The sequence below is a fragment of the Pseudonaja textilis genome, chromosome Z, assembly GCF_049901715.1.
Source record: "Pseudonaja textilis isolate UNSWEBS1 chromosome Z, rPseTex1.2, whole genome shotgun sequence".
NCBI classification, from domain to species: domain Eukaryota; kingdom Metazoa; phylum Chordata; class Lepidosauria; order Squamata; family Elapidae; genus Pseudonaja; species Pseudonaja textilis.
In genome coordinates this window covers 122,174,920-122,185,762 of record NC_142008.1, presented here as the reverse complement: position 1 = coordinate 122,185,762, position 10,843 = coordinate 122,174,920, and the positions used below count along the sequence as shown (strand labels likewise).

The 10,843-nt window shown below is 41.7% G+C and overlaps 3 protein-coding genes and 3 non-coding genes across 6 annotated transcripts; 2 read left to right on the top strand and 4 right to left on the bottom strand.

The window, feature by feature from the left end:
- The first annotated feature begins 1,309 nt into the window (after window positions 1-1,309).
- LOC113449463 (histone H2B 1/2/3/4/6-like) lies at window positions 1,310-1,781 on the top strand. The gene has a single exon (XM_026720579.2). The coding sequence runs from the start codon at window positions 1,386-1,388 to the stop codon at window positions 1,764-1,766; it is 381 nt and encodes a 126-aa protein (XP_026576364.1). The 5' UTR covers window positions 1,310-1,385; the 3' UTR covers window positions 1,767-1,781.
- A 3,216-nt stretch (window positions 1,782-4,997) lies between these two features.
- Window positions 4,998-5,071, bottom strand: TRNAN-GUU (transfer RNA asparagine (anticodon GUU)). Its single transcript has one exon. It is a non-coding gene; the product is annotated as a tRNA-Asn (tRNA).
- Window positions 5,072-5,554: 483 nt separating this feature from the next.
- On the bottom strand, window positions 5,555-5,627 carry TRNAD-GUC (transfer RNA aspartic acid (anticodon GUC)). The gene has a single exon. It is a non-coding gene; the product is annotated as a tRNA-Asp (tRNA).
- Window positions 5,628-7,123: 1,496 nt separating this feature from the next.
- On the bottom strand, window positions 7,124-7,504 carry LOC113449466 (histone H2B 7-like). Its single transcript, XM_026720582.1, has one exon. The coding sequence runs from the start codon at window positions 7,502-7,504 to the stop codon at window positions 7,124-7,126; it is 381 nt and encodes a 126-aa protein (XP_026576367.1).
- A 507-nt stretch (window positions 7,505-8,011) lies between these two features.
- Window positions 8,012-8,084, top strand: TRNAF-GAA (transfer RNA phenylalanine (anticodon GAA)). The gene has a single exon. It is a non-coding gene; the product is annotated as a tRNA-Phe (tRNA).
- A 561-nt stretch (window positions 8,085-8,645) lies between these two features.
- Window positions 8,646-9,082, bottom strand: LOC113449467 (histone H4). Its single transcript, XM_026720583.2, has one exon. It carries the CDS (start codon window positions 9,015-9,017, stop codon window positions 8,706-8,708), a length of 312 nt encoding a protein of 103 aa, XP_026576368.1. The 5' UTR covers window positions 9,018-9,082; the 3' UTR covers window positions 8,646-8,705.
- Window positions 9,083-10,843: the final 1,761 nt, after the last annotated feature.

Sequence of the window (10,843 nt, the reverse complement as noted above, 5' to 3'; positions counted from 1 at the left end):
TGTTCTCTTTTGATACAACCCTAATCAGTTATTTTATCTCTTGATATAACCCTAATCAAAGTTTGATGGGATGTCCTTTCTCCCAACACTGCGTATTTGAGAGTAATGGATTTCCGTTCAGGAGAAAGGGAGAGACGAAAGGGCTCTTCTAAGCAAGGGTTAATGGACTCAAGACCGTGGGAATGGGTGGGCTGGAAAGGACATCAGCTGAAGGAAGGGTTAACCATGGCTGAACCATCATGGAACCTACCAGCAGCGTCAGCAGCTTTCATCGTTCACAGCTCGGCTGGGACTGTTGGGAACAAGAATCCAACCCAGCAGAACTGCACTTGATTAGAGAAAGCTGTTATGCAAGAATATCTTTTCTCATTAGGTTAAAGAAGAGAATAAAGAGTTCAGATGTCCTGGTTCATTACATGAGAATAGAATAGGAATAGAAATAGAATAGGAATAGGAATAGAATATAGAATAGAATAGGGATATAGAATAGGAATACAATATAGACTACACTAGACTAGGAATAGAATATAGACTAGAATAGAATAGGAATAGAATGGAATAGAGAATAGAATAGGACATAAATAGAATGGAATAAAGAGAATATAGAATGAAGTGGAGGTTTTCTAGTCCAGGGGACTCCAACTTTGATAACTTTAAGACCTGTGGACTTCAACTCCCAGAGTTCCTCAGCCAGTTTTGCTTTGATCTCCGGGAGTTTGAAGTACACAATTCTTAAAGTTGCCAAGGTTGGAGACCCCTTGTCTAGTCCAACCTCCTGCTTAGGCAGGAAACTCTAGTTTATACCATTTCAGACAAATTGGTTATCCAATTTCTTTTAAAAAACTTCCAATTTAGCAACATTTACAACTTCTGGGGGGCAAGTTGGTTCCACTGATTAATTGTTCTCACTGTCAGAGAAGAAATTTCAGGGATTGGATTATCTTCAACAGATTCCTTCGCGGCAAAGGAAATGCAGAAGTGTTATTTTCTTTTCCCCAGAAGAAAAAGGATGAACGGATCCAATATCCTTTATCTGGAAGGGTGTTAAATCAAACTTTCAGCTCACATTAAATGATTCTATTCTATGTCTTAACGCCGGGGGGCGCCTCGGTTGATCGGCGCTTCGTGCTTCACGTCTCCCTCCCATAGCGCCTCGAGAGGAATGCTCGAAGAAACCTCATCTGACTAGGCGCGGACCAATCACCTTCGCCGTGTTTGAATCCTACTCATTTGCATACTTGGCGCGCGGGAGCGTGACGGAGCCGACCTTTGGGCCAATAACAACGCTGAGTTTCGGCGGGATGAACCCTCCGGAGGCCTACAAATACTGGAACTTCGGCTTCGCAGCAACATTTCCTGGGGTGGAAATTGAGTAGGTGTTGATTATGCCTGAACCGGCCAAGTCTGCTCCCGCGCCCAAGAAGGGCTCCAAGAAAGCCATCACCAAGACTCAGAAGAAGGGAGATAAGAAGCGCAAGAAGAGCCGCAAGGAGAGCTACTCCATCTATGTCTACAAGGTGCTGAAGCAGGTCCACCCTGACACCGGCATCTCCTCCAAGGCCATGAGCATCATGAACTCCTTCGTCAATGACATTTTCGAGCGCATCGCAGCCGAGGCTTCCCGCCTGGCCCACTACAACAAGCGCTCCACTATCACCTCCCGGGAGATCCAGACGGCCGTGCGCCTCCTTCTGCCCGGAGAGCTGGCCAAACACGCCGTCTCCGAAGGCACCAAGGCTGTCACCAAATACACCAGCTCCAAGTAAAGCTGTTTTCCCAGAGCAAACACCCAAAGGCTCTTTTAAGAGCCACCCACTTTCTCAACGAAAGAGCTGTTCTCTGCTTTTTTACTTCAGGAGAAAAAATAATGTACATAGCTACATGCCAGTTCATACCTAAATCGTGATTTATTTTAGGGCGGGGGCGGGGAAGGAGGCGGGGGCTCTTCTATCAAGGTTGATGGGACTTGCATTTTAAATTAAGATTTGGGGGTGGGGTGGCTCGCTTGCATTTCCTCCTGACTGATAAGATCCACTTCTGATTTTCCCTTTGTCTTAAAGTCCTCAAAATGTTAGTTAGTTCACAATCTTTGCATAAAGTTATCAAATGGACTGGTGTTGGAAGTTAGATTCTTTTTTCCTTTCCTCACTGGTATGTAGTAAAAATATTCTTCCAAATTGTGCTGCCTCAAGATTTGGTTCCCCTTCTGAAAAGGGAAGGGGGAAGAAGCCAAATTTGAGTTGTTTAATGTTGCTTAGTGGGTTTTTTTTCTGTGTCAGGATTTGATTTTTGCAGCACCCTGCAAACCTCAAAAGGTGCTGTTCTTTATAGAGTATTTAACTCAGTAATTAAATCCAAAAGATGATGTCATTCATTTAGCTCTTTTTCATGAGCAAAAGTGGCTTTACTACTTTTCCCAAGGGCCCTAAATATTTCTTGGTTCCCGAAAGTTTAGGTTTGTGGGAAGTTGTCTCTAGTTTTCTCCCTAACAAATTATAAAAATATTTCAGTCAGAGTTAATTTTTAGATTCGAAAGAAGGCAGAAAGAATTCCCTTTAAAAGTGAGCTTTTTAAAAATTCTGCCAAGAAGTATATGAGCCTCTTAATTTAAGATTAGAGGTAGGTTATTTCCATTATCTTTAAGAGACATAGAAAATTGTAGACAGTTTTTAAAAACCAGTTGCCTCTTTCGTCAATTTACCATTAATGGCAGATTAAATGTGTAATAAATGTCTATTACTTGGATTTTCTAAACAGAGGATGCAGGTTTGTATTTTTCAATTCCTAAATGAAATGCTAAATTTAAATTTCTCAATTCCAAAAATAGTAAGGTATGGTTTCTATGTGAGATTGGGGTTTAATCCTAATGTTTACAGTTTCGTCTGTTTAGCTCCATTACAGACCTCGATTTACCAAAATTGAGCCCAAAATTTATGTTGCTATGTGAGAAATTTGTTAAGTGAGTTTTGCCCCATTTTAGGTCTTTTCTTGCCTCAGTTAAGTGAATCATTGTAACCACATTAGTAATATGGTTGTTAAGTGAATCTGGCTTCCCCATTGACTTTGCTTTTCTGAAGGTTGCAAAAGGTGAGTGGCCAAGCATCTGAACTTTGATCAGGTGGCAATACAGATGCTATGTGAGTGTGAAAAAAAGGTCAAAAAGTCTTTTTTTTTCAGTGTTCTTGTAACTTTAGAACAGTCACTAAACAAACTGTTGTAAGTCTAGGACTATTTGTACTCCAACCTTGACAACTTTACTCAAGTATGTTGATATCCTGAAATGGCCAAAATTGAGAAACACAGATTTATTTATAACTTTGTTGTTTGTATCTTATGATTTACATTGTTTTATTTAGTTTCCTAGTATGATTTATGTTAACTGATTATTTAGTATCCTATGACTATCACTAGATAGATTTCTTGTGTGTCCAGTCACACTTCGCCAATAAACCTATTCTATTCTATTCTATTCTATTCTATTCTATTCTATTCTATTCTATTCTATTCTATTCTATTCTATTCCATTCCATTCCATTCCATTCCATTATCTATGTTCTATGTTCTATTCTACTCTGTTCTATTTTCTATTCTATATTCTTGTCCCATTATGGCAAACCTATGCCACACATGCTGGAAGTGGCATGCAGAACCACCTCTCTGGGGATGCCAGCCATCGCCTGTTGGTCTGGGTTCCAGCACGCAGCTGGTCCTCATGCGTGTGGGAGTGCCGGAAACCGGAAGAGCAACTCCTCCAGCACACATGCATGCCCTGGCCAGCTGGTCTTCGCATACGCATGTGCATTAGAAACCAGAAGACCAGGTAACCAGTATTGAGCTTCTAGTTTCCGCTGCACCACGCCAAAGAGCTGCTCTTCCAGTTTCCCGCGCAGGCTCGTGCACTCCCACTTTAGCACTCATTGGCGAGAACGTTTGCCACCACTGTTCTAGTCTATAGTCTATTCTATATTCTATTCTATATACTATTCTATTCTTATTTGAGTACAGAAGCTTCATTCACACCTTCCATATAATACAAATGGAACTGAAGCACAGGAATTTTTCCTGCACCCATTTTTCAATCTGCTTACTATACAATCATTCACGTGGTTGTCCACCCCCTTCTCCCTAAGTAGTAGTAAACCAATATTTTTTTTAGTTGCACAAAGATGGTGGTTAGCTTTGTAGGCTTCATGCATGCCACAGACATCCAAACTATGATTAGCGGGGTGTTTACAACAGCTGGAATTGTCCCTGTGAAGGAATAGGATGGAATCTGACTAATCAGCTGAATAATAAACTATTATATTTGCATCCCTGCCTTAATTGTTGGTACACCATTGCTGGCATACAACATTAAAGCTATTTTGTGGTGCAAATCTTGAAATATTCTGGATGGTAGCCACAGTACCTCCCTTTCTGTTTTATTCCTGCTAAGGTCCTTGCAGTTTCCTCAGGCTGACCACAGAAACACACCAGGATCACAATGTGGGTGTAAACATACATAATTATACTTATTTATTTATTTAATTTATATTGCCACCTATTCGCCCATGGCAACTCAAGGTGGCTTACCCAATGTAAAACCATATTTAAAACAAAAAAATAAAAATAAAAACAATAAAAACTAACAAAATTAACAAATAAATTAGTAAAGTACAATAGAACAAAATTTTGGGGGAAAAATATCCCAACAACAGCCTTTGCAAACTAAAGGCACTACACTGCAGCAGAGAGAAAATAGCATAATTATAATATAATGTAATATACTGTAAGAGAATATAAAAATTACATGGCAGATATGCACTACCTCCAGAGAGAGAGAGAGAAAATATATATATACACATCTGCTTGCCGTTTATACCTCTTGTTCAAAGATGCTGATGCTGGAATAGTTGCTTTAAAATCAGAGAGGTAAAATGAACTCCGGTGGTTTATCTGATAAAGCAGTTGCGTATTTAATCTTTTTAATTTTTCGTAAGAATAAAAAGAAATCATTACGTCCCTGGGTGGGCTCGAACCACCAACCTTTCGGTTAACAGCCGAACGCGCTAACCGATTGCGCCACAGAGACCACTTCGAGAAAGATGGGCGATCGTTCAACCTGAACTTTTACCTAAGATTTGAAAGGGGATTTAATGTGTCCAGCATTGTGATCTCAAAAGCAAATGAACAAGAGCACAACAACCCATTTTTTTCCTCTTGCGTTCGCTTCGCCTGCGAGCTCTCTCCTGCAGTAACAGTGATGCCCCTGAAAAAGAGGAACTTTTACCCCCCTGCTTCGCAGCCAAACATTCTTCAAAGAGAGCTTCAACTCTTTATACTTTAAAAACAGGATTTCTCAATCTTATTGGCAACTTTAAGACTTCAACTCCCAGAATCCCCCACGCCTGTTGCTAAGGGCGAGATACGCTCTTTTAAAGGTGCAGCTTTCCTCCTCTATCGGAGATCACTATCTTCACAAACCTTTCATGCAAGGTTAGATCCTCGGAGAAAGACGCCTTGGCTGCAATTAAATTTTGCAAACACTAATTATTAGGGGGAGGGGAAATCACCTCTCTCCCGTCGGGGAATCGAACCCCGGTCTCCCGCATGACAGGCGGGGATACTTACCACTATACTAACGAGGAAACGGCTGTAAAGGTTTTCTAAATCACTTCCTTTGAGTTCCGGAAATCTACAATTGAACCCCAAAATGGAACTGATTTTTTCTCCCAGCATGTGAATTATATATATATTACAGCAAGCATACATTTACTTATTTACCACATACTTTTTCTTTAGAAACAGGTAGATACAATAACACGTGTTGTCCTTTGAGGAAATATGTCACCCTCTTACAGGCGCAATTCTAACAGGTGGAAATGACCTGTATTATTACTTTTCACTGCCCTTTAGAAAAAAGCAAGCAAGCAAAGGGGCTAACCCAAAGATGCTTTTTCTGGAGGGAACTGGACTTTGCTTTTTCTCTTTTGAAGACATTTCATTTCTCATCCAAGAAGCTTCTTCAGCTCTGACAGGATAGCGGGGAATGGAAGCATTTATATTCCTTGCAGATAATAGTCATTTGCATTCAGTTCTAATTCACTGATGGGGAATATCGTCTCTTTTGAAGGGTCACAATCTGGACAGAAAAGACTCCTGGTTTGAAAGAGGAGCCAAAGAAGCCTTCTGTGTTAAAACTTAATAGCTGTTCCTTTGTTGGAAGTTAAAACCCATCCCTCTCCAGGAAATACTTTAGGGTATACTTAAAAAAGGCAGAATATTTCTCCTAAAAGAGAAGTAAAAACTCAGCCCTCAGACCTTTGTTAAGGGGCCATTGAGGCTTTGACCAGTCTATTCTACATAACAAAGATCTACCTCTTTCAGGGAGAACCATTGAATTGCCCTTCATTGCACAACCCACCAAGTTTCAACCAAACTTAGCACACAACCTACAAAGCTAGCTATAACCTCTGACAACAGCCAATCAGGATACACTTCCTGTGCCCCAGAGGGGGCATAAAACCCAGGGATTCTCAGCATCTTCTCCCTTTTTTTTTGCCCAAGAGCTCCAAGGAATGTGATTCTGTCTCCCATTAAACCATCTTTCCAAACAGCTTCCCATGTTTCCCCCCAACTTGAAACTGAACCCAGGATATTTCTTCCAACACCTTAACAGAAGGGGAGGGATGTAACACTACCCATTTACAACACAGCCCTTTCCAGCAGTCCCAAATTTGATTCAGATGACACAAAAGCCAATGTCTACTGTTGAATTCAAGAGTTGTGCCATTCCGTTAAGATCTGAAATTTATTTACCTTTGAAAACAGCCCTGTTAATTTTTCCCTACCTATCCTGGTAGTTATGCCTTTTTGACCCAAGGAGGCTGGGGAACAGCAGTTGAATTTGCGACGACATAATTTAAAGATAAGGCAGCTTAATGTTTTTCTGCCGATTTAAGTTTCTTAAGAATGTTTTAGTCCCTGTAGAAACCAACCCAGCAAATGAAATCTAAAGATTTTGAAAACCGGCGCTTAAAAACTTTTTTCAAGTGAAGTAGCTCTTTTTTGAGAGTGGGTGGCTCTTAAAAGAGCCTTTGGTGAAATAAAAGAATTCCGAGTGTCACCGTGAAAAAAAAAGAAATTACTTGGAGCTGGTGTATTTGGTGACGGCCTTGGTGCCCTCGGAGACGGCGTGTTTGGCCAGCTCTCCGGGCAGAAGGAGACGCACAGCCGTCTGTATCTCCCGGGAGGTGATAGTGGAACGTTTGGTGTAGTGGGCCAGGCGGGAAGCCTCGGCTGCGATGCGCTCAAAGATGTCGTTGACGAAGGAGTTCATGATGCTCATGGCCTTGGAGGAGATGCCGGTGTCGGGGTGAACCTGCTTCAGCACTTTGTAGATGTAGATGGAGTAGCTCTCCTTGCGGCTCTTCTTGCGCTTCTTGTCTCCCTTCTTCGGAGTCTTGGTGATGGATTTCTTGGAGCCCTTCTTGGGCACCGGAGTGGATTTAGCTGGTTCAGCCATTCTGGTCAACGGGAGACTTCCGCAAAAGAATGTATAAATGAAAGGCAAGGAAACACCTTTCCTTTATTTATAGGACGCATATGCAAATGAGTGGTTTTAAAATTCTCAGGCACGATTGGTGGAAAAGCGGCCTGCCTTTACACTATTGGAAGAGAAGCCACGAAGTTTTAATTTTATTGAACCTTGGCATTCCCATTGGTGCTTTCAGCTTGAACTTCTCATTGGATCAATTTGAGAATAGCGGCTGCTTATTGGCTAGAAGGGCCAATTACAAATCTCGTACTACTTTTACCTGTTTTGCTTTGGGGGTTTTCTTTTGCAGAAGGCTGAAGATTTTAAATGCCCCCTATTATCTCTCTGCGTACATCCTGCATACTGGGACAATCAGTTCTGTACAAATTATTCAAGACAATTGTGCTACAATTAAATTAACCTTAGAAATATTTTTCAGAGAAAATTTTTTTTTAAGGTGTCAAATTATAAAGAAAAACATACAATCTCGAGCGGGCCGAAATAGCTCAGTTGGGAGAGCGTTAGACTGAAGATCTAAAGGTCCCTGGTTCGATCCCGGGTTTCGGCAAGGGCTGTTTTCTTTTATTTGTAAGGCAAAAAATTTTCAATCTCTGTTCACCCTAATCATTTAACCTAGTCATGTCACAAGCTACCCTTGATGTTGGTTGTTATGCAGAGAAGCCATTTGCTTGGATTTTGCAGTTGCGGAGTTCACTCCGCAAAATAACACGTGAGCCAAGCGAACACAGCATTTCGTATGAAAGCAATCGCTACTGGCCAATTTACAATTTACCCCTCTAGTTCTTTTTAAAAAGTTAAAGCTATCCCAGAAATCTTACTCCAGAAATGTCACACTGAAGTACTTAAAATAGTAAATCTTAGCACCGACTCGCTTTTTCTATCAGGGGCAAATTAACTATGGGAAACGACGCAAACACCGTAGCTGCTTAGAAACCAGGATAAAAGCGCCAGTAATGTGGTTAACGTAGAAGCAGAAAACGGCAAAAAATGACTTAGCAAGTTTACCGTTTGATTTTATTTTTTTAGTTTAATTTATAATTTAACGTCACCCAATACCCAGGTTTCCTTTTGAAGTTTAATTCGTGACCAACAGCTTCTTTAAAGAAAATTTGATTGGCCCTCAAAAGGGCCTTTGTTGTTAGAATTATGGCTTAAGTTTTCGAAGGTTTTAACCGCCGAAGCCGTAGAGGGTGCGTCCCTGGCGCTTCAAGGCGTAGACGACATCCATGGCGGTGACAGTCTTCCTCTTGGCGTGTTCGGTGTAGGTGACTGCATCGCGAATCACGTTCTCCAGAAAGACCTTCAGGACGCCGCGAGTCTCCTCGTAGATCAGGCCCGAAATGCGCTTCACGCCACCGCGGCGAGCCAGACGGCGGATGGCCGGCTTGGTGATGCCCTGGATGTTATCGCGAAGGACTTTCCGGTGCCTCTTGGCGCCTCCTTTCCCCAAGCCTTTGCCTCCTTTTCCACGTCCAGACATCTCGGAAAGGAAAAAAACTACACACCTCCACACTCTACAAGAAGAAAATGTTCGTGGGGGGGAAACGAACGGGCGGATAGTATATATAGCAAGGAATCCGACCAGAAGGAAAACGTAGCAGCTATTGCCATTGTTATTTTGCATAATAAAGGCTAATCCAATCCATGCGGCGCGGCGCGTTTCAAACTACCCAATCAGCGTATGGTTAAAGAAAGGCTTCTCGGCGCCATTGTTAACTTTCCGGGAGCGGTTCTGATACAGTTTGGAATCTTCTAAACGATTAAGCTTTGGCATATATATAAATATAAATGCTAAACCTTAATTCGATAGAACGTTTTTCTTTGCGTTTTTCTTCTTTGTGGACGCTTCTCAATGGAATTGTTCTTTTAACAATACACTCAAAAAGTGTTGGGCGTAGAAACGAATACTATAGTAATTAAAATTTAGCCCAGCAAAAATTAATGGACTTCAAGGTGACATAGAACTAATCTCATCAACTTCCTGTTCGGAGCCCTTCATACAGTATAGACCCCTCTCTCATTATACTCTTAAACGGAAGGTCTGAAATGCCACATCAAACAATTACTTTGGAGCAACAATAAAGGCAGAATATTTGGGCCGAAATAAAAGATATATGAACGCAGGATCGAAAGATCTAGCCTTAATGTATGGAATTTACAGCTGCAGAATGAAACTTTCTGCTAGCCATTCAAATGGAGGCCAGACTATTTTGCCACAATCAATAAGGAGGGAAAAGTCATTTTCCCAGTAGAAAGAGAAAGTCAAAAGAGGAAAGAGAAGCTGGAAAATAGATTCTTGGTCTGGGAGATCCCCCAAAGCTTAGACTGCCAACCAGGGTTGTTCTTGGGGCAGGTCCTGGAGACTAGAAAAGAAGGACTAGGGGATGACTTGTCCCAAAGGTGCTTTTTCAAGAGGCAACTAGACTTTCTGGGTTTTTTTTTTCTTTGAAGACATTTCGTTCCTCATCCAAGAAGCTTCTTCCGCTCTACCCACTATCCAATCAGCGCTGAAGAAGCTTCTTGGATGAGAAGTGAAAAGTCTTTAAAAAAGAAAAGAAAAAAAAAAACGTCAAGAAACAGTCCAGCTGCTTCCTGAAAGAATAAAAGCACCTTTGGAACAACTATGACCTGAATGACGGAGAATCTCCACTGAATTCTAACAAAACCGTTTGTGCTTCAGTGTTCCGTTCAAAGTACTTTGTGGCTATTTTTAGGGCTGCAAGTGTGAGTGAATGACCACCATTAAGTTGAACACGTAGCACACCTATAACACTGAGGTTTGGGGGAAGGCGACACTTGAAGAGGATTGACAGAACTGCTTATTTGAACTCTTGTTGGTGGCCCACTCCGTGATTTGGGAGTTTTCCTGGAACTCACAGCTGCTGCTAGATGGGGAAGCAGAGACTATGAGGTCAAGTGAGTGTGGGTGTGTGGGCTTGGGTGTGTACAAATTGCAATCTCCCCTCTGTTCAAACTCCTGCAATAGAGGCAGAGCTGCCTTGGAAGACTATTGTAGAAACTTCCAAATGGTCCAGAAGACAGCTGGATGGATGGATGTTGGAAGATACATTTCACATGTTACAGGGGGTCCTCAACTTATGACCACAATGGAGCCTAAAATTTCTGTTGAACATTGCCGTTTTGATTACCTTTCTCGCCAGTTAATCGCTGCAGTTATGAAGTTAGCAGCATGGTTGTTAAGCTCCCCGTTTGACTTTGCTCGACTCCGGGACGCTACAACAGTCACAAGTACATGTCAGTTGCCAAGCCTCTTAATTTTGATCATGTGACCATAGCGGTGCTGTA